This window comes from Pongo abelii, chromosome 5 (assembly GCF_028885655.2).
Source record: "Pongo abelii isolate AG06213 chromosome 5, NHGRI_mPonAbe1-v2.0_pri, whole genome shotgun sequence".
Lineage (NCBI taxonomy): Eukaryota > Metazoa > Chordata > Mammalia > Primates > Hominidae > Pongo > Pongo abelii.
This window is the reverse complement of record NC_071990.2, coordinates 140,450,001-140,477,954: the sequence shown is the minus strand read 5'-3', so window position 1 is coordinate 140,477,954 and position 27,954 is coordinate 140,450,001. Positions and strand designations below refer to the sequence as shown.

Here is a 27,954-nt window from a genome sequence, read left to right as displayed (position 1 = left end):
GACGTAAAAGTCATGAACACTTGATTGTTTTTCATTTTCCATATTTTTTTCTTACAAGAATGATACTCTTCAAATAAAAGTTATTTTTGCTTTGATAAAGTTATTTATGAGGTTGGAACATTGAACCTTCTTTATTGAGTAACTTTCTAGATTTGTTTGCTGCTTGAAAGCAAAATAAGTTTTAAACTGTAAGACTTTAAGGGAGTATATATATTTCTGTAAGATTAATAACAGCCAGCAGTCACTTTTGAGACAATTTTTTAGTATATCAAGTATAATACTAAGAAAATAAGAGAAATTTAGGATGTGTAGGTAACAAAGCTAGAATAAAACCAAAGCTCTCAGAAAGAGGTTGTTTAGCAGGTACACTGTACTGAATTGAATCGGGGAACTTTCCAGATCCTTTGAAAGGATAGAAAGGTGAAACTTCTTCCAGTGTTTGCAAACTTAAAATAACTGTAGAATAAGCCGTAGGTCAGTGTGATCATACTGGGTTGTCTCTTTCAGACACACTTTTATACATGGAAATACTTTTTGCATAACAGCCCTTTTGGGGTTAACTTTAACGAATAATTTAGGCTCATGCTCTTCTTTTTCAGCCCTGATGCTCTGATGATGTCAGGGGCAGAGCAGAACCCACAGGAGGGAGGCAGGGTTGACACAGTGTTCCAGCAGGAGGCTAGGTTGGAACACTGCATCAGGTAAGAGTAAAACTACACCCCTGCCTCCGGAAAAATACAGTCTTAAAGACTAACATTTGTGGGTGGGCAGGCAGCTCTTTGTTGGAGTACTTATTTGGAGCAAAGTTGAAGGAGGTACAGTTTATTTCTAGACTGAATGGTTGTCCATAGACTCTTGGTTTCTAGAACATAGGAAAGAAGCAATGAGTAATTTTGCTCATTTATCCCAGAAACAATTTTTGGATTTTCTAGGACAGCAATTTTTCAAACTTTTAAATCTTTTTTTGTTTGGTTGGTTTTTGTTGTTGTTGTCGTCGTTGTTTATTTCAATGTGGAACAAACTTTTAAATCTTAAGACCCCTTTAGGCATTCTTAAAATTTGTGGACCCCAAGAGTCTTCATTTACATGGGTTAAATCTGTCAATACTTACATTATTAGAAATTAAAACTGGTTAATTTTTGTTTTTACTTTATGTAAAAAAGCAATAACAAATCCATTACCTATTGGCATAAATATTTTTAGGAAAATAACCGTATTCTCCAAAATTAAAGAAAAAATTGTAAAAGGGGTGGCATTATTTTACATTTTTGCAAATTTCTTTTACATCTGTCTTAATAGAAGACAACGAAATTGTCATATTTGCTTCCGCATTGTCTGTTGGATATGTTGTTTTGTTTGAGGTATACCAGGGGTCTAAAAACTAAGCCCTGTGAGATAGATCCAGCCTACTGCTCATTTTTGACTAGCCCACAAGCTGAGAATATTTTTTCTTTTTAACTGTTGAAATCAAAAGAATAATATTTTATTACACATTAAAAATTGTATGAAATTCAAATTTCAGTGTCCATAAAAATTGTATTAGAACACAGCAGTGCTCATCATTTATTTATGAATTGTTTAGGACTGCCTTTGCACCATAATGGTGGAGTTGAATTGCTGCAACAGATACCTTATAGCCACAAAACCTAAAATAGTTACTATCTGGCCTACTATAGAAAAAAAGTTTCCAAATTAAATCTAGCCTCACACAATAAAAGGAAGGACTATTTCATGGCTTTTTCGGATAACGTAATTATTCTTTGGTACTACATCAAAGCACAAATGGTAATTTCTTAAAGGTTACTTGCAGTGTGGAAGCTGAAGCCACTTTAATGCATTTTTTTGTACTTTAACTTGATTTTATACCATAATGCATTGGATATTTGTAAAATATCAGTTCATTGAGTTACACACATCTTTCAGATGTTGACATCTTTCATTATAAAATATTTAAAAAGTGTATTTGCTGATTTCACAACATATCAAGCCTTTGAGTGCTGGAAGCTCTTGAGATTATGGACGTGGATACACATTTTCCAAAATTTGAGTTTTCGCTTGAAACCTTCAGCATTGTCATTAGTAACCGTTGGAAACAAATACTGAAAACATTGCTTTCCTTGAAATGACAAGCTCACTTTGTTCATTTTTGAGAAAATGCCTGCTCAATACCCAAGTCCGAATTATTATAGATTATCAGCTGTTCTTTCAGGAAAAATGGTGTTCCACAAAAAAAGTGGTTTGTTCAGCTTACAACTGAATCACACAAGTACTTTTCTGTGAGACAACCATTGTACTTTCATATGCAGCAGAAATGCTGTGTGTATGTATTTCCCATTTTGACACATAGAGGAAGATATGTTTTTAGGGCTGAGATTTAGTAAAATTAATTTGTACTGCTTCATGAACATTCATAAGTGAGATCAGCATGCATATTTATTTTCATTTATTTATATTTAATGCTTATGTATGTGGGGGGGTAAGGAATACAATAACTGTAAGTGAAGAGTACAATAACTATATTTTGTCGCCACTGCCTTGATTCAGTGCAAATGTGAACATGGGAAAAGCATTATTACAAGAATAGTTTTCACCTTTCAGGTCTCTCAAAGAGTCTTGGGACTCTTAGAAAGGAGTCTGTGGTCCACAGTTTGAGGTCTACAACTCTAGGAAAATAACTATTGAAATAGTGGTAAAGTATAATTATTTGGGTGACTAGCATTTCACTTTGCAGCCTCAAGCAGCTAGACCCACTGCAGCTTTGTACCAGTGAACCAGAAATATTCCCAGAATCTGTCCCAAATCATAACTGCCCTGAGGTGGAGGTGTGGTACAGCTTGGCCCTAAATTTGTCAGTAGAAGAAAATCAAGAAAGTCCTGAAAGCCCAACCAGGACTTCCAGATTGCCTTAAGATTGATGTTTAAAAATAAAGTAATGGAGTCTTGCTTTAAATAAATTCTTTCGAAAATTAGTCATCTTGTAGTTAATACTGTTTTAATTCTGTTTATTTTCTTCAATACTCACCTGCTTTGGGGAATCCCTTGAAGATGCTTCTTTATTATTCTCCTAGTAGACTTTCACTTTCAGTGTATTATCATATTTATAGCTACTGTTTCCCTTTCCCTTTGTTATCACTGGGGATAAAGTTTCATAATTTTTTTTTTCTCACTGAAAACTATCCAATGAGGAATTTGCTACTATTGTTTATCCTAAATAATTTTTTCCTAAGTTCTTCTCTAAGAACTTTGAGTTGAGGTCTTTGTAGAATAATACGTGAAGTCTTCCTACTTCTGTACTACCCAGACACTTCTATCGAGAAGATATAGGACTTAAAGAAATAATTTCTGATCTTAGAAAACAAAAATCAATCAGAATACAATTCTGGATTACAGATTAGAACTTGCAATGTGGTATAATTATAAAGATATAACGTCTGGGTAAGTAAAAAGGAAATATTTTGAGGGAGGCATGTAGCAGAATAGCAGAAAGGACATTTTGAGAACTTTTTAAACTGTCAGTACTTAATTGTGGTCCTAGGAAAATGACAGTAAAGGTGAATGAAGTTAAATAAAAAAGAATACACAAGGCAACTTGATTCAGTAAATACCTGAGTGCCCGTATGTATTAGGCCCTATGTTAGGCACTAAAACTTAAAGGATTTACTAATGAATAGATTGAAAAGTTAAAAGCTATACATTGCTAGGTTATATTATATGGATGTCTATTTAGAAATCTGAAGTATAGTGCTAACATTTAATGGCAGCTGTCTTTCTGATGGAGAAACTCAGGTGCTGTTTTATTCAACTTGCCCATGGTCAGACACGATGATATTCGAATGATATTTTTGATATGAGTTCTAAACCAATTAGGTACTCCCTGTTGACTGGGGTTATATTCAAAGCCAGCTTGGAAGAATTGGAATGAGAGTTTAGTGACCTTTGAAATTCCTCCTGTTTTTAAACATAATTTAGAGTTATTTTAAATTAAGCTTAACTATGCTTAAAAGTAGAATATGATACCTCAAAGTACTTTAAAAACCGTTTTGAAATACTATAATGGATTTGTAACTATCTCAGTTAAGTCTGTAAGTGCCAGTGAGCTTAATAATAAAAGTTAAGTTTCATACAGGGCTTATTGACTTTCCTTTTTTCCCGTGGCTGGGGACTTTCTCCTTTTACTGTGTGCCTTGGAAGTATATGCTGTTTTTTTGTTAACAAGGGAGATTTTTAGAGGATATGTGAGTGAATTAGTATAAATTGGCAGTTCCCAAAGTATATTCCAAGGGAATACTGAAGGATTTTATTTGATGAAAAGGATGTGTGTCTGGACCAAAAAAAGTGATTTAAACAAAGCTTATTTACTTTGAGACATCACAAGTCTTGATATACAAATGTGCATACGGATGCTCCAACAGAGAATTATTGTTTCCCCAAACTTACTTGAGCAGAAAACCTAATTTTTCAAAGCCACCTTACTGATTAGTATTCCATGGAATAGAATACACTTTGGGAAACTGGTATGAATCTATTTCTATTATCAGAAAATGATTTTAAAGCATGCGACCTATTGCAATATTATTATGTATAACCTTCTTCTTTTGATTCCTAACTAGATTTTATTTTCATGAAAAGCTGTTGTTTTGGGTAGACCATAAGTAGCAGGAATAAGTAATGTCTGTTAACATGCTTACTCTGAGAACATGAGGAAAGGAGATTTAGATTATATATTACTACTTGTGAAAATCATCTGTTAGTTTTTTTTTAAATAAGTAAATATGCCTAAAATAAACTACAATGTAGTCTTTATAGAGAATTTCTCTATTTTTAAATTGCAGATGTTGGAGATCAGCCAGGTGAGGTAGGTTATTCAGGCTCTCCTGCTGAAGCTCCTCCAAGCAAGTCACCATCGATGCCGTCACTAAACCAGACATGGCCTGAGCTGAATCAGAGCAGTGAGGTTAGCAAAGCTTTCCTTTTCTTTCATTAAAAGTTAACTCTTTTAAGGTAAGATGTTCCAAAGAGGGTAATTTCAATCTGTCTCTTCCAGCATGCATGCATAATTGAGCGAACATATCAGATATACTATGATAAATGTTTGTAATTATGTGACTTTTTCGAGGTTTTCAAAGTATATATGCTGTCGTTTGATTTCCACCACTTATCCCCATTAAAACCTTGTGAGTTTAGAGAGGCAGATTCAGAAAGTTTAACCATCAAAAGGTAAATGACTTGGCCAAGATCTCATATCCAGTGAGGGACGAGAGCTAGGATTTGAACGTAAGTCCTTTGATATCTAGTCAACTGCCACATCCACCATGTCACACTGCCTTCTCAGTCCTGTAAACAAGGTATGTAATAGTACATTTGCGATCTTAGCATTGGAAATGATAAGTGACTGATTCAGTTTCCATATGAAGAAAGTATGTTTTACAACCTCAAAACTCTGTATAATTAGTTTTCTTCAATATAGAATGTTTAGCCATATTAACTGCATTAAAGATGTGTCATATATGACCAAGCACAGTATGCAAAATGGAATTTGGGACAGATGCACTGTTCCCCAATTTCTTTGAAACTCTATTATGTAAAGCATCAAAAGGGCCACTGATTAGAATAAGGGAAGAGGACCTGAGGCCCTGCCTCCCCTAAAACACCTGCTTAGGCCCCTCTGTTAAATTTTAGTGCCCTGGAGAGCTCCATTTGGAAACCACTGCTCTAGCCTATTAGAGCGGTTTTCTTTGTGAACAAGTTATGTTTTTTTCTTATTTTTTTTTCTTTTTGTAGCATGTAGGAAATGCTAAAAATACAAAAGTTTGTTCACTTTCAGGAAGAAGTTTTAAGCTTCTGTCCTTTCCATGCCTTTTAAAGCCAGAAAAATGCTGGATTAAAGAGCATGCTAGTTATTAATAATTTTGGACAGTTGGAAAACAGAAGTAACTGGTGGTTTTATACTATTTCCTGCTTTATGACATAATTGCAGCCAAGATACTTGTGTCTGAGACATTATAACATCACACCATCCATCCTACTATGGGATGCAAAACCATTAATACAAGTGTTTTTCTAGATGAAGGGATTAAACCTTGAAAGACTTTGCTAATAGAGAGAGTTTATGGAAAGTAAGGTAATCGTTGTTGAGACACTACTATTTTTGCTGCATCTATTCATTTTGTGTCTTTTTTAAAAACCAGTATTACATTACAAGAATATTTGTATTCCATTGATATCAGTTTGTAAATAAAAACAATTCTTTCTAAAGCATCTCGAATCTAAAGCCCATGTTCATTCTTAATAAAATCGTATGTGATCATTAGAGGCAGAAATGGAAGTCCCTTCTAAATTCAGGTAGTAGTACTTGCATTTTCCCTACTTAAATATTCCCATCAAGTTTTATTTATAGTATTTGGTAATGAGGTCATGAATGTCATAATTCTTTTTTGATATGTGAAAAATCAAAATGTTAATAAATCATTGATTTTGAGACATCTAATGATATTTCTAAAAATATCTAGTTAGGATATGGAATTTAGATTACATTTTAATTGTCTTCCACAAAGCACTAGTAATCTTTCAACATAGATTTATTTAGCACCTGTGGTTACAGATGAGACAGTATAGGAGATGACCCTAATAATTTCTAACCTTTATGGAGCACTTTTGATATGTCAGTTCTGTTTAAAAAACAATACAAAAACAAACTCTTTATGTATATTAACTCCTTTATTCCTCTGAACAATCTTATGAGGTAGATAATATGTTACAGACGGAGAAACCGAAGCACAGAGAAGTTATATAACTTGCCCAAGTTTGCACAGCATAACTGGGATTCCAGTAGTCTGGTTCCACAGCTGTGAGCCCTTAAAAATTAAGTATGAAGATAAGAGAGTCCCTTTGTCCTCCAGGTAACTTACATGCAGTCTTGTGAAACTAAGTTAAACTTCATGCCACCCAAATGAGGTACACAAGTAAATACCTTCTTTTTGGCAAAAATCTTCTGTAAACTTTTCTTCACAGTTAGATAATTAGGATTTTAAAACTTCCTTCTGTGTCCCTGTAACAATAATTATTGAGGAAAAAACTAATTATATTAACAGATATTGATAAGTAACTTTCCTGAAGTGATGCCACATGATAAAAGTAATTATTGTGGGATTTTTAATTCATGAAATACTTTGGACCAGTATTTCTCAGAATATCTTAATTTTCATATGAAAACTAATCTGTAGGAAAAGTCGTTGAATTATTATATTAGCCATTTTTGTAGGTAATTTTCACCAGTGTGCTCATTTGCTAATATTTAACTTTTACATATCTTCTCAACTTAAATGTCACTATTTTAAATAGTAAGTTGAACTTTGAAGCATAAAAATGTATACTTTCCCAAAGAGGATTTTGGTTTATGGGGTAGTTTTGTCTTTGTGTAAATATTCGTGTGTATACATTGTATGTGTGTAGATGTTTTTTCCTCTTTAGAGGATAACTGATAATTCTTAAGAATCAGATTTAAATGATAATTTTAATGCAATTTTGATGTAAAAATTCTATACCATTTTATTACTAAGATCTCCAAAACAAATGGAATTTACTATAATTAATATTGACTTATCACTCCACCTGTTTTAAGAGGTATGATGTTTTTTTGTGTACCTCTTTTAGAAGAGTAGTATTTCATATCAAAATACATCTTCTGTATATAACTCATGCTCAGATGCTTGATTTGCTCTCATTGTGGCCGCATTCTGATTTTTCTAGCATGGGGTAGGGAGTGGGGAAGCGGGGGTGTCTGATTGGCAGTTCTGTCTTGTGGTCTGGCATGGCCCTGTTTGTAGTGCTGATTGCAGGGGTTGACTTGCTACAGATTGACATAAGCTTTACATATATTAATTCCAGAATTCTTTGCATTTTATCTCAATTATATTTTATTAAATATCTATACATATGTGTAAAATATGTGCACGTACATAATAGAATCATCTTTCAGGGGTCGCACTGGCAAGTCGCACTGACTTGCTTTGTTTTTAACAAAACTTTGATTCATTAGGATCACAAAATCAGTACATTAACATTTGAATGTTCAAAGAAGGATTTGATGTTATTCTTTCTTTCTTTAGTCAAGGCATGCCTCTTTAGCATTTTTACTTGGTGGACATTTATATCACTTAGACTTTGTTCCTGTATTGTGTTTTATTTTAATTCTGTAAGGCTTTAAATCTCTTCCATAGAGATTGCAATAAATCATTACTATACTTTTGATTGTGAAGCTCCTCACCTTATATTACAAGATGACCCAGAATAAATATAAAATGTTGATGGAAAAATAGAAATTACTGAATTTTGTTAAACCAATGAAACACAACTTGCAGTGCAACCTCTGAATTACTTTGCTAAATCTTCTCCAGTGATCTTTTACTCCATCTTTCTCATCATGCTGACTTGTCTCTCCTCTGTCTGTTCAGCAGTGGGAGACATTTAGTGAACGCTCTTCAAGCTCACAAACTCTGACCCAATTTGATTCTAACATTGCACCAGCTGATCCTGTAAGTCAATCACTTAGCTTGCTTGTTTGAGATTAATTTTATTAACCCAAATTTCCATTCATTATCGTTTTTAGCTGATATGCATGATTCAGTGGAGTGCTTAGAGGGAAGTGGCGGCAGGCTTTTCGGTTTTTGTGTGCTTAATGGTGGGAAAGACATTTTTTGCCATTCCTTTTTTCTAGTTATTTTGTTGAGAGAAAACTACGTTTTTAAAATCTGGTACATGTGTCTAGAGAAGCATTTTTTGTGACAATCTATTTGGTTAACCTTAACATTTGCTAATTAAGTGTATATTTTATATACATACTGTTTATTTCAGTGTAGTGACACTTTATGTATTATTTGTATGCTTACACATCATGTAATATGTCCTACATATGTAACTATTTATGCAATGTCATCTTTTATTTTGACATGCCAAATGACATGGCTTTTATTTAATTTGTATGTTGAGTCCTGTTAGAGAGAATCAAGTTCAGCAATACAAGATGTTGGTCAAATATTCCCCTTATGCAAAGGAGCCTCTGTCTTGTCTTCTTGTGGCTTACTGTGTTGCTTTGAAAATGCTACAAAGTTCACATCCTGATTTAAAAAATAAATTCTGTCCCCATAGAGTTAATTTAATATATGCTACACCTGTCCCTTGGGTTTTTTGAAAACCTTAGCTGTTAGTCGTTCTTCTCCCTGTTCACTTCTCTGCTTTTTCTTTTTCTTTCTCTCTTTTTTTTTTAAAGACAAGGATGTGCTAATGAGCACTTTCCAAAAAGAAAAGAGGGTATAAGCAGAAAGTGAAGAAATGTGTAAAGGCAGAATTTTAAAAATGAGCTGAGTAGAAAGATATGGAGAAAATGACATAAGTCATTCTTTCTAGGTGATCTGATCAAAGACAGCATTTATTAATTAAATGTAAAAATGGTCTTGTCATCTAAAGAGATTTTGAAGAAGTGGCATTTAAAGATAAAGTGTACCTTTAGCAGTTAATGGGCCTTTGATGTGGTTTGTTTTTTGTGTTTATTTTTTGAGATGGAGCCTTGCTCTGTTGCCCAGACTGGAGTGCAGTGGTGCGATCTCAGCTCACTGCAACCTCTGCCTCCTGGGTTCAACCGATTCTCCTACCTTAGCCTCCCAAGTAGCTGGGACTACAGGTGTCTGCCACCACGCCTGGCTAGTGTGTGTGTGTGTGTGTGTGTGTGTGTGTGTGTGTGTGTGTGTGTGTGTGTGTGTGTGTGTGTGTGTGTGTGTGTGTGTGTGTGTGTGTGTGTGTGTGTGTGTGTGTGTGTGTGTGTGTGTGTGTGTGTGTGTGTGTGTGTGTGTGTGTGTGTGTGTGTGTATTTTAGTAGAGGCAGGGTTTCACCATGTTGGCCAGGCTGATCTTGAACTCCTGACCTCCAGTGATCCACCCACCTCGGCTTCCCAAAGTGCTGGGATTACAGGCGTGAGCCACCATGCCTGGCCTGATGTGTTTTATCATTTTAAAGAATTTATATGAAATCTAGAGGCTGTTGTTATATTTATTGAATTCAAACAGATAATGTACTTTTTAAAATGTTTATTTTATAGTCTATTAAGTATTCAAGGACCAGTTGATTGTAGATTATCTCTGCCTTTTGCTTCTCATTTCTTGCTACATTTAAGGCATTTATTCTTTATTTTAGTCTCTGAAAAATGTAGGAGAAATACAAGGCAATGATTGAAAACTTTGCTGCTTATTGGCAGCTATAATTAAGATCTCTTAGGAATTGACAAGTTCTGTAAATTAGAAGTTTTACCTTTGTTTTCTTTTTAAGTTTAAAGTTTTACCTTTAAGCTTTAAGTTTTGCTTCTCTATATTATTCCTGTCTCATTATTGTACAGTTAAGCTAATATGAAAGTACTCTATATGGGAGGGAAGGTTTGATGTAGCAATAAAGAAACTATTATATTCTCTAACCCTTAAAAAATAGTGACAATAATCACTCATAGTATTATGATTCTTTGTCAGGCCAGGCAAGAACATTATGTATAAAAATCTAGAACTCAGAAACAAAAGAAATTGACCTACGACTGACAGGAAATGTAGAGAAATAGTTGGTTGAATAGCAGTGATATTATTGACATTTCTTGGAAATAATATTCAAATTTGCAGCTCTAGTGTCTAAAATTATGTGGCTCATTACTTTGTTATCTCTAGTGTGTCAAGAGGCTCTAGGAAAATAGAGTGATTAATTTGCATTTTAAACTTGAATTTAGACCTCTGAATTGGATTTTAAAAAATTGTCATTCTTAAATATTTATGTTTATAATCTAATGCCTAGAAATACCTTATTTATTTTATGGTGGCAAACTTAAATCTGAACTTTGTTTCCCAACCAGTATTCTTACTTTAAATTTTCAGTTAGAAGAGTAGCCTGCTTTCTCTTAGTTGTGTCCTACAGTGTCTAAGTTTCTTAACATTCATTTAATGCTTACCTGAAGTATTACCCATCTACAGACCCACTACAGCCTGTAGCCACAATCCCACATGATCCTTTTAAAGGCTTTATATAAATAAAGATTATAAGTAAGTGAATAAGGCACATTCAGATTACAAGGGAATCACCTGGGGGGAAAAACTCTACTCTTCTATTATGAATTTAACATTTCTTACAGTATTGGAAATATTTAACAGACTATTAAAAAGAAACTAAATTACAATAATTAGCCATTTGCTCAGTAAAAGTCTGTGCAAAGTTCCAAACTGGTCTGTAGCATTTAGAGACAACCACTACACAGTGCAGTGACCCCATTTGCAAACCAGATGGTTAGTTATTAAGCTTTCATAGTTCTGATGAAATTGAGATTCTGATGGTCTTGTTTCCAGAAACTTGATCTCTTTTCTTGAACTGCTTGTCAATTAGTAGTCTTTGGTGGAATCTGCTTCTGCTAGGATATACATGAATGAAAACACTAGGAAAATTGTAGGCGGATGAGAAGTGTAATGCGTTAATTAGTCTTTGCTGTGATTGATTGCACTGCAAATATATGAAAATGCTAGTTAACATTCCCAGCTGTTCCAAGCTTTATAAATCTGATTTTATATACACATACACATACATCGAATATAGATTAGATGAGTGTTATGAATTAAAGCATCTAAGAAGTTTTTCTTTTTTAAAATTCCTAATTTGCTTTGTATTTGGAATAAGAACTTATTTTCTCATGAACTATCATTTTTTTCTCCTTTGATCTTGCCCTATAAAGGTAAATTCTTATTTTCTTAACAGTTATTTCTGGTATTAAATGTAAATTAAGAAAATAGTAGAGTTGCTCCTAAAGCCATGTTTTTATAACCAACATATAACTTAATATCTTAAAGGTATTCTTATAAATACTTTCCTGAGAATGACTTATTATTATATGACAAATCTAAACTTTCATCCATCTATAATGTTAATATTATTTGTAACTATAATTTTTGAGTTGTAGGGCAAATGTTAGGTTGATTGGTTAAGTACATGAACCCTGTCCAGATTCTCCCTGGTGTAGGGGCAAGAAATTACTTTGAATGAATTTGTTAGTATAATAGATGTAAAGAATTTGTTACAAGTTGTTTGAATTCAGAGATGAGCATAAGGCAAGGAGATATGTCAGATAATAGAGGGTATGCTGGAACTTCGCTTTCTCTAGCAAAGGCTTGGTGTTAGCACAGTACTGTCTCACCAGAACAGTTTCCAACTTAAACTGAAAGGCCATTATCCTCCACACTAAATTATAAACTTAATTCATTACTAGATATTCAAAATTTAGGATCTCAAATTCAGTCTTTAGCAGCCGCATATACAGTGTGTGAACTGACCCCTCATAGAAGGAGCTGGGCCCCCTTGGTGATGTTTCTCAGCTGGTCTATTGCTGTTAAGCCGGGTGCTTGATCTGGTTCTGGTTTCTGCCCTGGGAGTCTCAGTCCCCAAGATCAGGCCTACCTGTGTCCCAGGTACACCTCTCTTTTTCTGAGAGGCTACCATTGTCTTCATTCTCTCATCCTTTCTTTTGTGCTTTCATTCTAGTCAGAAGTCTTTACTATCAATTCCTTTAGTGCTCTAACTAGACTCTCATGAAGTTTAGAAATATCAACTGTATTACAGTAATGAAAAAGGTTTAAGAAAAGTATTAGCTTGTTAGAATGGGAGTCTTGTTCCTCTTAAAAAAAATGGATTCCTTTGTGGCAGTTTCATGCTAAATTTTGAGACAATCAAATTGAAACACTTTGAATTAATCCATAGGAAGTTTGTATTGTGCCTACTATCACAATGTCATAGGCATCTCATTAACTTTGTTTTATAGGTTAAAGAAAGTGTCAAATTTTCTTGAGCAGTTTACTTAAAGTGAGTTTTCAGTCTGTTACTTAGTTTTTGGATTCTCGTGAAATAGTTTATTTTAACCTCAAGGCTCACATTTGCATAATTTTATCAGATCATTCCTCACTTTTTAATATTGTCTTGAACTGTGTTTTTATAAGAGCATTTTTTAAATGTAAATCTTACACACACACACACACACACACACACACTTTTTGAGATGTGGTCTAGCTCTGTCACCTAGGCTGAAATGATGTGGCATGATCACAGCTCACTGCAGGTTCCACTCCCCAGGCTCAAGGATCCTCCTACCTGGCTGGGCGCAGTGGCTCACGCCTGTAATCCCAGCACTTTTGTAGGCCGAGGCGGGCAGATCACAAGGTCAGGAGTTCGAGACCAGCCTAGCCAGCATGGTGAAACCCCGTCTCTACTAAAAATATAAAAATTAGCCGGGCGTGGTGGCAGGTGCCTATAATCCCAGCTACTTGGGAGGCTGAGGCAGGAGAATCGCTTGTACCTGGGAGGCGGAAGGTTGCAGTGAGCCAAGATCGTGCCACTGCACTCCAGCCTGGGCGACAGAGCAAGACTCCATCTCAAAAAAAAAAAAAAGGATCCTTCTACCTAAGCATCCTGAGTAGCTGGGACTGTAAGTCATGGGCCATGCCCAGATAATTTTTATATTTTTTGAAGAGACAGGGTTTCACTATGTTGCTTAGGCTATTCTCTGGGCTCAAGTGATTCTCCTGCCTTGGCCTCCCAAAGTGCTGGCATTACAGGTGTGAGCCTCGGTGCCCAGCCTTCATGAAATCTTTAATCACTCCACTTAAAATGTTTTTTTTTTTTAATTAAGCAGATATTAGGCATATATAGTGAGCTTGATTTTTAAATAGAATTCTAGAGCTTTTAACTTACAAAGCTTATTTTCATGCCTGCCTTAGTGTAAATGGGAAAGCCTGTCCACTGGTTTTTAGTTTTGTTTGTTTTGATTATTGCGTGGCATTAGCTTGACATTTTAATACAAATTCTTTATTTCCTCCCATTTGTCTCTAGGATACTGCTATTGTTCATCCAGTTCCCATTCGTATGACTCCAAGCAAAATCCACATGCAGGAAATGGAACTTAAAAGAACTGGCAGTGGTAAGGAAGCTGTTGCTGGTTTGTATTTTAGTTTTACATCAAACTGAAATATGTAAGTAATTATTCTGTCAAGGTTCAAATTTCTTTCATCGCTTATTTTTTAAGCTAGTACTTTCTACAATTATGTATATGTTCATGCATATTTATTTATGTTGCTGTTTTTAAAAGGAATTTATTTTAAATTACGGAGTTTTAAAATAAGGACATTTGAAAATGTGACATTTCTAATACCCTGTGGGTTTTTATGTTCACCCTTGTAAATTTACATTTAAAATATGTTAAAACTTTAACTGAAGAGATATATGTTAAAATAAATTTTGGCTTTGAAATTATATATTTTGCTTGAACTCTTGGAATGTCTCATTTTAGACTAAATGTTTCAGGGTTTCTCAAAGGTAGATTTTTTTTGTGTAAGTCAGCGTTATAAATTAACTTACTTTACAGTTTACATATGTAGTGTTTAAGTGTGCTACAGGAATAAAATTAAGTGTGAACATGCAAATAAACTTTTTCATTATAAACTATCTTCTATTATGGCAGAAAATAAAATTATAAATAAACAGTTTTACATTTGTTTTTATTAAAAATATTGTTTTGTCTTACATTTTATGGATTTACCTGCCACTTCTTTGGATATTTAAATGAAGTCTTATACTCTGAGCTTTATGAGTTTATCAGTTCAAATACCTATATCTTGTATTTTTACCTATTAATTCTCTATTAGATCATACAAATCCCACTAGCCCATTACTTGTGAAACCATCTGACCTTTCAGAAGAAAATAAGATAAATTCATCGGTGAAATTTGCTTCTGGTAATACTGTAGGTAAGTGAAGTATTACATTTTCCATTTGAAGTTTACTACGTCTGGATTTAGAGTCTGACTATTTCAGATGTGTACGCATTTAATACTGTCTTCACTAGATAAAGCAGAGGAGAGTGAACCCTTTCGAACACTTTGCCCTATCAGTGAATAAATAAATAGTTGCCCGTTGACTCCTGCTTCAATGCAGGCTTCCTGTTTGCCGTCCCTCTCTGTGTAGCCAGGTTTGATCTTATGGCTCTTCCTCAGTAGTTCCTTCCTTTTCTATCACATAAGAAATTGTGTATACTTTCATTCAGCCAGTGTTAATTGGATACAGTATGCCAGGATCTGTTCTAGGCACTGGGGATTGAACAGTAAAAAAGTCTTTGCTGCTATAGAGTTTGCATCCTGTAAGGGAGATAAAAGGGAGATAAAAAATAACTCTTATATTAGAAAGTAACTAATACTGTGGATAAAAATAAAGCTGGGAAAGGGTGGAGAGAGTGCCATTTTAAATAGGATGATCAAGGAAGGCCTTACCAGAAAAATGTCATTTGAGTGAAAACTTGAAGGAGATGAATTCAGCTGTACAAATCCAGAAGGAAAATTAAGGCACAGCAGACAGCAAATGTAGAGCCCTAAGGCAGGACCTGCTTCTACTAGAATAGCAAGCAAATACCTGGAATAGAATTAGTTAGCAAATTTGACAGGGAAAGGTAGCAGTGGTAGGATAGTAACAGGAGGCAGTGTCAGATTTTCTTTGACTTAGATGAAAAGCCAGTCGAAGGTTTGAATGGAGGAGTGACATGATTTGAGCCTCCTTTTTAACTAGGTCACTCTGGCTGTCCTAATGATAATAGGCCAAAAGAAGGCAAGACAAAACAGGACACAATTTAGGAGATAGGGGTAATCAGGCAAGGGAAGATGGTGACAGCTTGGTGTCTAGGGTGCAAGCAGTGGAAGTGATGAGAAGTGGCTGGACTCTGGCTATATTGTGTACATTGTGGAGGAAAAGACCTCAGGAGTTGCTTTTACCTGTGTGCTATAGGATGTAAGAGAGAAAGGAGTCAAGGGTGGTTCCATGGTTTTTGACCTGGAGAACAGGAAAATGAGGAAAACTGATAGCTGTAGGTTTGTAGGAAAAGAATCAAGTTCAGTTTCATATGCATTAAACTTGAGGTGCCTGTTAAAATATCCAGATGGAAACATGTTCATTTTAATGTCATTCTTGTACCAACTAGATGATTCTGTGATTTACAAGAAAAAGGAAAGAGATACATTTTGAAATACAACTAAAATAACCAGTCCCTTCAGCTTATGACTCTTGAACGTATGTAGTAATATTCCTTCAGATTGTCTCTAGAGTTTCTATCTTAAAATTTCTTTTTTCTGTCACAACTCTTAGTCTATTTCTGGGATTCTCTTCTGCTTCGTAAGACTTTGAAGAAATTGAAAATAAATGTTTCCTCTGCAGAAAAAGCTGGGATCCTTGGCTAATTTCATAATTGTTGTTATTGTATAAGCACATTTTATTCCCATGTCAAATTTTTAATTTTCACATTAACAATTTTAAAATTACTTTTATTTAAAATGTTTCTAATTTGTTCTTTAAAAGTGACCTTTTTGTCCATTACAGAATTAACATTTATTGTAGAAATGTAATAGATAAAAATGAAATAATTCTTCATATTCTCACTATTCCACAAATGTCTGTGATTAACAGATTCATTGTCAACTTTAGTTCTCATTCTGCACATATGTAAGTTATGTTTGTATCTAATGAGAAATTGTAATACAATCATCCCTCAATATGTTTAGGGAATTGGTTCCAGGACCCCCATGGGTACCAAAATCTGTGAATGCTCAGCTCTCTGATACGTAGAATGGTGTAGTATTTGCACGTAACCTATGCACATCCTCCTGTATACTTTAAATCATCTCTAGATTTCTTATAATACTTAATACCATATAAATAGTGTTTTATTGGGCCAGGCATGGTGGCTCACACCTGTAATCCCAGCAGTTTGGGAAATCAAGGCAGGAGGATTGCTTAAACCCAGGAGTTAGAGACCAGACTGGACAATATAGCGAGACCTCATTTCTACCAAAAAAAAAAAATATATACACACGCACACACACAAACACACACACACACACACATGCAAACTATATTAAAAAAAAACAGTGGTCATGCTGTATGGTTTTTTATTTGTGTTATTTTTATTGTTGTATTGTTACTTTATTTTCTAGTATTTTCTGTTTGCAGTTGGTTGAATCCTCAGCTGTGGAACCTACAGATATAGAACCACAGATTTGGAGGGCCACATTGTATATGTACTATTTTGTAACTTATTTTGAATATTTCTGCATCATTAAGTATTCATTATTTTTTCTAGACTGTAACTTGCTTTGTCTACTGTGTAAATATGCCATGATTTATTTGATTTGTAGTTAATTTTTTACAGTTAATAACACTAGGATGAACTGTTAGCCTATTAGCCAATCTTTGACTATCTCTGGCTTGAAACAGCATATCACTTATATTTGTTTGGAGTAGATAGAGCAAAAAGTAAAGAAATGATTATTATTAAATAGGACATATCCCATTTATCAGCAGATGGTTACAGTAGTTCAGACTCTTTTACTTCTGACCCAGAACAGATCGGGAGCAATGTAACTCGTCAAAGGTCAGTATTTCTGTCAATGAAAAGCATGTTAAACTATCTTGCTGCATTTTAATGTTTAAAACTATTTAGAACCAAGCACAAATGATTTTGTTCTCTGAAAGCTGTTAGGTTACTTTTTGATTTATGTAAAAGACAAGTAATTTTGATCCTTTCCAACTTGAACAGAAAAACAAAAAGAACCCTGACTTTCTAAATGGTATTTTGTGGAAGCTCTAAAAAGAGGTGATAACTTCTTGGCGATAGAAGTTTTATAAGTCCTTTTTGTACCTAAACGATGAGAATCTGTTAAGTAATACATGTATAGCCTTATGGTAAGTACCAAAAGAATTCTGTGTTTTAAAACACCATCCAAAAGCACAGCCCAGTGGTGGGCCACCTCCCCACCCTGAACTTCTGCGTTACATATAACCTTTCAGGCACAAACAAGAAAGGCGTGGGATAGGGTGGAGGAGGCTAGAGATTTGTCTGCAAGGGCTTTACCATCGACTAAAAGCTGTGTGCAGGACAGAAGCATCTTTCTCTCCTCACTTTTTGCACTTGTTGAGTATCATTTTGCTGCATGCCCAGTGGATGTAGTGAGGATGCAGAATCTCTAAACAGCTTAGAGTCAGAAGGCTGCTTGTCTTCCTTTCTGATTCTTCACGTAGTTCTTCCTGTGTTTCTTAGCATTCTCAGTCATCTTGGATTTTACTCTACTGTTTATTCCCATATGTACAGATCAGATTACCAGAGTCCTTGGAGACTCTCTTCAGAATGTGAAAGACTTTGGTAGCAAAGAAGTGAATCTCTAGGGCGAGTTGAGTTTGAGCATAGTCACCTCTAAAATGAGATGGCCTGTGCGGACACATGAAAGGGTACTTCAGCTTACCAAAATCCAGAACTTAATAGGTTGAAAGCTAACCATATCTGAAAGTAGACTTTCCTTTATACAATTATTTTTTTTCAGACTATTATTACTTTTAATTGAATGGGGAAGCGTAACACTAAGTATGCAGTCTATTATGAAATCATGTTGACAACTAAGTTTCTTTTCAAAATTTTTGAGGCCGGGCACTTCTGTAATCCTAGCACTTTGGGAGGCTGAGGTGGGCGGATCACCTGAAGTCAGGAGTTCGAGACCAGCCTGGCCAACATGGTGAAACTCCGTCTCTACTGAAAATACAAAAATTAGCCAGGCATGGTAGCATGCGCCTGTAATCCCAGTTACTCGGGAGGCTGAAGCAGGAGAATTGCTTGAACCCAGAAGGCGGAGGTTGCAGTGAGCCAAGATGGCGTCACTGCACTCCAGCCTGGGCAACAGAGTGAGACTGTCTCAAAAAAAAAAAAAGGAAATTTTGCTTAATAACTTTATTAAAGAAATTGTTAGCCACATAAAATAATCAGTTGTTTAGGGTACATCATAAACAGTGCTATCTTAATTTATTGTAACACATACTTGAGTGTTGAGAAAATGTCATACTAATAAGATCCTTTGCTGCTTAACCAAGTGTAAATGTTTAAAAAGAAAAAAGCTCTGATATCAGTAGTATGACCAATTATGATGGGGTGAATTTTGCAGGTCTCATTCAGGAACGTCGCCTGATAACACTGCACCACCACCTCCCCCTCCAAGGCCACAGCCCTCTCATTCTAGATCATCATCTTTAGATATGAATCGGACCTTTACAGTCACCACAGGTAGGGGCTAGAGAACCATAATATACATTATCATTTAATTTTAAAGTTAATCCAACACACATACACATTTTATTTTTGTTTCTATTAATATGTCTTTTAAAAATGTTTATCTGGTCGAGTGTGGTTGCTCATGCCTGTAATCCCAGCACTTTGAGAGGCAGGCAGATCACTTGAGGTTACGAGTTCGAGACCCTGGCCAACATGGTGAAACCCCATCTCTACTAAAAATACAAAAATTAGCCGGATGTGGTGATGCATGTCTGTGGTCCCAGCTACTCGGGAGGCTGAGGTGGGAGAGTCCCTTGAACCTGGGAAGCAGAGGTTGCAGTGAGCCAAGATTGTATCACTGCACTCCAGCCTGGGTGACAGAGTAAGACCCTGTCTCCAAAAAAAAAAAAAAAAAAAAAAAAATTTATCTGAAGGAAAATTTTGGATTAAAAAGATAGCAGATGAGAGGCAATTTTTTTTCTTAATGACTACTTAAAGTGTGTTTGAGTGCAAATAATGAAGATGGGAACCTGAGAGATGTCACAGGAAATTTTAAAAGAACGATGTTGTGATATTAAGGGGTTGGGGGCGCAGGAACTGACAGGTCTGAATTTGGCTGATGAAGAAGAAGAGTCATAACATACCCAGGTTTTTAATTTTTGAAGAACTGGCAGTATTGTTGTTACCTTGGTTAAAATAGAAAAGTTAGGGCAGAGGATGATGAAGTTATGTTTTAGTCACTATGAGTTTAGATTGGTGAGGAAAAGTGAAGTGTTAAGTGAAAGGGAAAATTTGGAAGTTTTCATTTGATCCTAAACAGCAGTCAGAGATACACGAAGAAAATAAAGATTGTTTGCTATTATGGAAACAGGCAGGAGTATGCCAGGAGGGCTTCATGTAATAGAGGTAAGAAGCAAAGTGAGATCTGATGAAAGGCTGTGAGATTTGGTCTTTAGGTTACATACAGACCATGTAACAAGTTAGTACTTGCCTTCTAATACTTAACAAACATTCTTAGAAATCTTTATCATGTAGTCACATTCATTCAGCCTATTTCTTCTATTAACAAAGTGATTATACAGTTACTAAAAAGAAGACTTTTGTATTCATGCAGGACAACAACAGGCTGGAGTTGTTGCCCATCCTCCTGCAGTGCCTCCAAGACCACAGCCCTCACAGGTAATTCTCCAAGGTATTTATTACTACATGTCCCATGATCACTTTGCCTGCTAGGTATTTAATTCTATTCTCAAATTATTTGGAAGGTCAGGAATGCTCTGTTGGTAATCTTTAATGAACATTTAATTCAGTGAGGCTAAATCTCATTTTGAAAGATGCACATTTCGAGAATGATCTGAGTTATTTTTTGAAAGAGCCTTAAAAGTGAAACAAATGATAAATGTCTTGACAGAGAAGAGTTTAGTGGAAACAACAATGGATTGGGAGATAGGAAATATCCATTAATGTTCTGGGTCTAGCAGTGACTCACAAAATCACTTCACTGGGCTGGGTGCAGTGGTTCACACCTGTAATTGCAGCACTTTGGGAGGCTAAGGCAATAGGATTTCTCAAGCCCAGGAGTTCCAGACCAGCCTGGGCAACATAGTGAGACCCCCGTCTCTAAAAACAAAACAAAACAAAACAAAAAAATTAGCTGGGCGTGGTGGTGTGCACCTGTAGTCTCAGCTACTTGGGAGGCTGAGGTGGGAGGATCTCTTGAGCCTGGGAGATCAAGGCTGCAGTGAGCTGTGATTGCACCACTGCACTCCAGCCTGGGTGACTAGAATGAAACCCTGTCTCAAAACAAAACAAAATACCCCAAAATAACCTCACTGCATCTCTCTGGATGTGTTTACTACATGAGTTAAGGAAGTATAATGACCTCTGCATCCCTTCCACATCAAAATTAGAGTGCTATAGTAGACATTTATAAAATGCTTTGGGACAGCCTTAGCGGCTAAAGTTAAGGATCACATTATACATGAAATGAAGGAATGAGACTTAGCAGGGACTTGAAAGATAAAGTGGAATTTATTGGGGAAAAGGTATTCCAAACCGAAGGTATGACATCCACAAAGCCATGGAGGTTTGTGTTAAGCCTGGCACATTCCTTAGGGGAAAACAAGTTAGTTCAGCACAACAGGAGTAGATGTGTGGAGTGATGAGAAATGAAGCTGTCCATATCGTAGTAAGAAGGATAGAGTTTTTCTTAGAGGAGATGAAGAATTTTTAAAGGGAAGAGACTTCAGATTTCTTTCTTTAGTATCCTTTACTTCCTTTGTCATAGAACATCTCACACTCTATTTTAATTTCTTATTTACTTATTCTCTTCTCCTGCTCCGGACTGTCAGCTTTATTAGGGTATAAGTGGGCCTCATTTGTTTTGTTCACAAGTAGATATTCAGTAAACATATTTTTAGACTGAAGATGGAGCAGCATTGGTCTGGCTGGCAAAGGAGTGGAAGATGAATTGAAGGGAAGTGTTCCTGACATGTTGGGAGAATAGAGCAGTGGTTTTCACACTTTAAAAAGAGCAACCTTTTTAAGAAACAGTGAAACATTAAAAAAAAAAAATAACTTATTTAAGGAAGAAACTATTGTGCATTAGCACAATTAAGAAAAAAATACATGCAAGTGGAGAATGGGGGTAGGGCCAGACCTACCCTCTCCTTCAGTGTACTTTCTTTGCAATACAGTTTTTGAAAAAAATCTTTTTATTGGAGGTTTATTATCTTAATTTTTTTTTTAGTGTCTTAGCTTTTCACTTATGGTTTAATCATTTCTTTACAGCTAAATGTTACTGTAATACACCTCTCTGAACTTACAGATAATAAAACAGGTCATCTTTATATACTAAGTTTTCAAAGAAGAAGATGACTCTGTGACACTGATAGGCTGATAAAATGTGTGTTCCTGTGCTCTGAACCATTGCACAGGCTCCTGGTCCTGCTGTGCATCGCCCAGTGGATGCCGATGGCCTCATAACTCATACTAGTACCTCACCTCAGCAGATACCAGAGCAACCAAATTTTGCAGATTTCAGCCAGTTTGAAGTATTTGCTGCATCAAATGTAAACGAAGAACAAGATGATGAAGCCGAGAAACATCCGGAAGTCCTGCCGGTCAGTTTTCGAGGGCTTGGCTAATTTTCTGCAGGCAGTCACTTCCCATACCATGTTGTGTCAACAAAGCAGATATTAGAGGGGACATCAGTCAGTAAAATGTTCCCTGGGTCAGTGCTTCTCAACTTTTTTATTGGCCTCCAATATCTGCTGGTTGCTTACTAAGTATCAGAGTCTGGTGGGGGTGGGGGATTGATATCACATGCAAAGACACCACCACCTGGCCGTGGCTAAAACGCTGCTTTGGGGGTTTCCATCTTAATGTTAAGCATCTGTCTGCGTGACTTGGTGAAGATTTCCCTGTCATAAGAGGCCATGGTTACCATAGCTCCACTCATTGCAACTTTTCCCCAAGGGGAATTTCACGAGATGTAACTTTTAGATCTAATTACAACTTTAACTAAAAACAAATTTCAGCCAAACTTCTAATTAAAGCATTTAAAATTTGTATGAGAGTAAGTTGCCTTAGTTAAACAAAGACTATAGGATACCAAAATTTAATATTCACAGTATTCTAGGACATTCTATTGTAGTTCCAATGGCAAGAACCACTCTAGGAATCTCTGACCTAAATTGCTGAGCATAAATGTGGAGTTGGAGAGACCAGAGGAATTCTGCAATCTCTTTCATATAGGTCATAGCCATGGAAAATTTCCTACTAACTCCCTTTTAAAACCTATAACTTTCTGCCGTGCCCATTAGGGGACTGGGCTGCTTCTGGGAGAGTCAGAGTGAGCATGTAGAGGTGTGCACAGGGTACCGTACTGACTCCCCTGGGTGGATGCCTCCCTTCTGCCAACCACGAAGACTTCCCAGACTAACCACTTAGAGGTTTGGTGCAGTGGCTGCATCCTCACCCCGTCCTCCTCTCCCTCACACATTGATGACCTGCATCCTCGCCCCCTCCTCCTCTCCCTCACACATCTATTACATAGCTGCATCCTCGCCCCCTCCTCCTCTCCCTCACACATCTACTACCTGCATCCTTACCCCGTCCTCCTCTCCCTCACACATCTATTACCTGCATCCTCGCCCTGTCCTCCTCTCCCTCACACATCTGTTACCTGCATCCTCACCCTGTCCTCCTCTCCCTCACACATCTGTTACCTGCATCCTCGCTCTGTCCTCCTCTCCCTCACACATCTGTTACCTGCATCCTCGCTCTGTCCTCCTCTCCCTCACACATCTGTTACCTGCATCCTCGCTCTGTCCTCCTCTCCCTCACACATCTGTTACATAGCTGCATCCTTACTCTGTCCTCCTCTCCCTCACACATCTATTACATAGCTGCATCCTCGCCCTGTCCTCCTCTCCCTCACACATCTGTTACCTGCATCCTCGCTCTGTCCTCCTCTCCCTCACACATCTGTTACCTGCATCCTCGCTCTGTCCTCCTCTCCCTCACACATCTGTTACATAGCTGCATCCTCGCTCTGTCCTCCTCTCCCTCACACATCTGTTACCTGCATCCTCGCTCTGTCCTCCTCTCCCTCACACATCTATTACATAGCTGCATCCTCGCCCTGTCCTCCTCTCCCTCACACATCTGTTACATAGCTGCATCCTCGCTCTGTCCTCCTCTCCCTCACACATCTGTTACCTGCATCCTCGCTCTGTCCTCCTCTCCCTCACACATCTATTACATAGCTGCATCCTCGCCCTGTCCTCCTCTCCCTCACACGTCTACTACCTGCATCCTCGCCCCCTCCTCCTCTCCCTCCCACATCTATTACATAGCTGCATCCTCGCCCTGTCCTCCTCTCCCTCACACATCTATTACATAGCTGCATCCTCGCCCTGTCCTCCTCTCCCTCACACATCTGTTACATAGCTGCATCCTCGCCCTGTCCTCTTCTCCCTCACACATCTGTTACCTGCATCCTCGCTCTGTCCTCCTCTCCCTCACACATCTGTTACCTGCATCCTCGCTCTGTCGTCCTCTCCCTCACACATCTATTACATAGCTGCATCCTCGCCCTGTCCTCCTCTCCCTCACACATCTATTACATAGCTGCATCCTCGCCCTGTCCTCCTCTCCCTCACACATCTGTTACCTGCATCCTCGCCCTGTCCTCCTCTCCCTCACACATCTGTTACCTGCATCCTCGCTCTGTCCTCCTCTCCCTCACACATCTATTACATAGCTGCATCCTTGCCCTGTCCTCCTCTCCCTCACACATCTATTACCTGCTCTCCCGTCTGCCTTTCAGTGGCAGAGAAAGCTCATTTAATAAAGTTCCTTCAAGTTTCTTATCATCATCTCAGTTTTCTTGTCAGAATATTTAACATTTTACTCTGATTTGTTACATATTCTATATTTATGCATAATTACATGTTATGTATAATTAATAGTGATAAACGTATTCATTTTTAGGCTGAAAAAGCTTCTGATCCTGCAAGCTCTCTTCGAGTTGCCAAAACAGATAGTAAAACTGAAGAAAAGACAGCTGCTAGTGCTCCTGCCAATGTGGTATGCAAAATGTCTTTTATAATAATAATTTTGTACATCATAAGTTATGTGAAATAATTTTTAGAAATAAGGTCAACCAGAAATCATCTAACCCATTTCTCTGCCTTTAACTGTAGTATAGTCAGTCTAGCTCAGAACAAAGTCTGCCTATTTAATGGAGATAATATTCTGTAATCTATGTTAAATATGTGTCACAGGTTCTCAAAATTTAAGTGGTTATTACATTCTTCCCACTATATAAGGTAGAACTTCTTTATAGGTGAAATTCAGTTTCTTTTATTGTAGTCTTCAATATAATAAAGAAAAATTATCAACCCTCTAAGGTTGTTGTTATTCCCTGTTCTCTTAACTTGTTCTTTAACTGTTTTAGGTATAATTTTTTCCCCCAACATTTTATTATGAAAACGTTTAAGCATACAGAAAAATTGAAACAATTTTTCATTGTGCATCAGTAAATTCACTACCTTATACCATTATTATTTTAGTATACTTGCTTTACTACATATCTCTCCATGCCATCTGTTCATCTGTCAGTCCTTATCTGTTTTATGTATGTGTTAGTCCATCTGCATTGCTATAAAGGAATATGTGAGACTGGGTAATCTGTAAAGAAAAGAGGTTATGCCGGACACAGTGGCTCACACCAGTAATCCCAGCACTTTGAGAGTCCAAGGCAGACTGATCACTTGAGCTCAGGAGTTTTGACACCAGCCTGGGCAATGTGTCGAAACCCCGTCTCTACAAAAAGTACAAAAATTAGCCATGTGTGGTGGTACGCGCCTATAGTCCCAGCTACTTGGCAGGCTGAAGTGGGGGGATCGCTTGAGCCTGGGAGGTAGAGGTTGCTGTGAGCTGAGATAGTGCGCTACACTCCACCCTGGGGGACAGAGTGAGACCCTGTCTCAAAAAAAGAAAAGAGGTTTATTTTGCCTCATGGTTCTGCAGGCTGTACAGGAAGCATGGTACCAGCATCTGCTTCTTGTGAAGCCTCAGAAAACTTAGAATCATGGCAGAAGGCAAAGTGGGAGCAGGTATGTCAGATGGCAAGTGAGGGAGCAAGGAGAGATGCCAGGCTCTTTAAACAGCCAGCTCTCATGTGAACTCAGAGTGAGAACTCATTCATTACCGTGAGAAGGGCACCAAGCCATTCACGAGGGATCTATCTCCATGACCCAAACACCTCCCACTAGGCCCACCTCCAACATTAGAGGTCCCATTTCAACATGAGATTTGGAGGGGACAAATCTAAACTATATCGGTGTACTTTAGATTGCAAATATCAGCACACTTTCCCTTTGAGGGAATAATTTTGGTAACTTTTTTTTCTGTTATCTAGACATTCCCAATAGTTATAAAAACGGCATGTGTTTCTGAAGTGCTTAAATTCTACTTTCTAGATGCTGTGTGTATTAGTCTGTTTTCACGCTGCTATAAAGATACCACCTGAGACTGGGTAATTTATAAACAAAAGAAATTTAATTGACTCACAGCTCCGCATGGCTAGGGAGGCCTCAGGAAATTTACAGTTATGGCGGAAGGCAAAGGGGAAGCAGGTGGCAGGATAGAAAAAGAGCGAGGAAGTGCCTCACTTTAAAACCATAGTTCTTGTGAGAACTCCCTCACTCTCATAAGAACAGCATGGGGGACCACCCCCATGACCCAGTCACCTCCCACCAGGCCCCTCCCTTGACACATGGGGATTAAAATTTGAAGTGAGATTTGGGGGCACAGAGCCAAACCATGTCACTGTTTTATTACATTAGTAGTCGTGTGAGTTTTTAAGTAATGAACTTCATTTTTGTCAACTCACAGTAACAAATGAAAAATATCACTTAACTAAAGAGATAGCGGTTGACTATTGTTTTTATTTATTTACAGGTAAATCAAGTTATAGTAAATGCCAAAATGCTGTTTTTTATTCTGCCAAGGGCAGATTCATAATCACCAACAAACTGTCAACTCATTTTCAGAAGTTATAATTACTGTGCATATTAATAGTGATGTTTTTGGTTTTTTAAAGAGTTGCCTAAGCTTTCCATTACTTTATAATGTTATTTTATTCATTAAGATAAATGTTAGTATTTTTGAGTAAGAAATCCTATGGTGATAATGCATAGATATTTCTGGAGACTGCCTTTGTTTATTGTTGAACAGGTATATATTGATTCTGTATCATATTTATGTTAAAACTGTGAATATTACAGTCTTGCATCAATATGTTGCTCTAAAAATATTATATTGCAGGTACATTCGTGATTGTGGTGTCAACTAGAAACATCTTTTCCAACTGTAATTTAAGTTAGCTCTTGCCACAAATACATAGATTTAAAGTAGGACAAGTAACTTTCAGTTTTCCAAGAACAAATGGCTTAAAGAAAGCAAATGGTGTTGCAAAGTGCTAACTATGAATGTCTTCAGAAATGCTTATTATTAATGGAATTCTTGTCTTAAAGAGCAAAGGCACAACACCACTTGCTCCACCACCTAAACCTGTTCGAAGAAGATTAAAATCAGAAGATGAATTAAGGCCAGAAGTTGATGAACATACACAAAAGACGGGTGTCTTAGCTGCTGTTCTTGCATCACAACCTTCTATTCCCAGGTAATCAAAGCTATTCCTAGACACATTTAATTACTAGGAAGAAAAAGCACAACAATTAAAAATAATCAAACTGGGCCAGGCATGGTGGCTTACACCTGTAATCCCAGCACTTTGGGAGACTGAGCTGGGCAGATCATTTGTGGTCGAGTTAGACCAGCCTGACCAACATGGTGAAACCCCGTCTCTGCTAAAAATACAAAAAAATTAGCCGGGTGTGGTGGTGCACACCTGTAGTCCCAGCTACTCGGGAGGCTGAGGCAGGAGAATTGCTTGAACCCAGGAGGCGGAGGTTGCAGTGAGCCGAGATGGCACCACTGCACTCCAGCCTGGGCAACAGCGCAAGACTCCATCTCAAAAATAATAATAATAACAATAATCAGACTGAAGTAAATTATGGTCAGACTAGTTCTTTAATTGAGCAGAGCCTTGTCATGTATGGGTAGGTATTCTTCCCATGTTTCCCCCTTTATTATTAAGTTGAATTTCAATGCCATTTTAACACCCTGTTTCAAACCCCATAGCAGTACATTTTTTAAACTTGATAGTTTATAGTAAAACTGGTATTTTAATTATGGTGTTCTAGACCAGGAATCAGCAGATTAAGGCTTAATGGGCCAA

The 27,954-nt window shown here is 37.0% G+C and overlaps 1 protein-coding gene across 5 annotated transcripts in view; it reads left to right on the top strand.

Annotated features, from left to right (window-relative positions):
* REPS1 (RALBP1 associated Eps domain containing 1) overlaps window positions 1-27,954 on the top strand; it is an 84,711-nt gene that overhangs the window by 53,853 nt on the left and 2,904 nt on the right. The window contains exons 9-18 of one of the 5 annotated variants that reach the window (XM_003776932.5): window positions 4,833-4,954; window positions 8,454-8,534; window positions 13,898-13,985; window positions 14,710-14,811; window positions 17,408-17,477; window positions 19,036-19,154; window positions 20,257-20,321; window positions 22,079-22,264; window positions 24,639-24,734; window positions 27,188-27,336. In XM_003776932.5, coding sequence (XP_003776980.2) covers window positions 4,833-4,954; window positions 8,454-8,534; window positions 13,898-13,985; window positions 14,710-14,811; window positions 17,408-17,477; window positions 19,036-19,154; window positions 20,257-20,321; window positions 22,079-22,264; window positions 24,639-24,734; window positions 27,188-27,336 — 1,078 coding nt within the window. Of the gene's footprint in view, window positions 1-4,832; window positions 4,955-8,453; window positions 8,535-13,897; window positions 13,986-14,709; window positions 14,812-17,404; window positions 17,478-19,035; window positions 19,155-20,256; window positions 20,322-22,078; window positions 22,265-24,638; window positions 24,735-27,187; window positions 27,337-27,954 lie in introns of all 5 variants that reach the window. The other 4 variants (XM_054558231.2, XM_009242300.4, XM_009242302.4 and 1 more) reach the window with 4 other exon arrangements.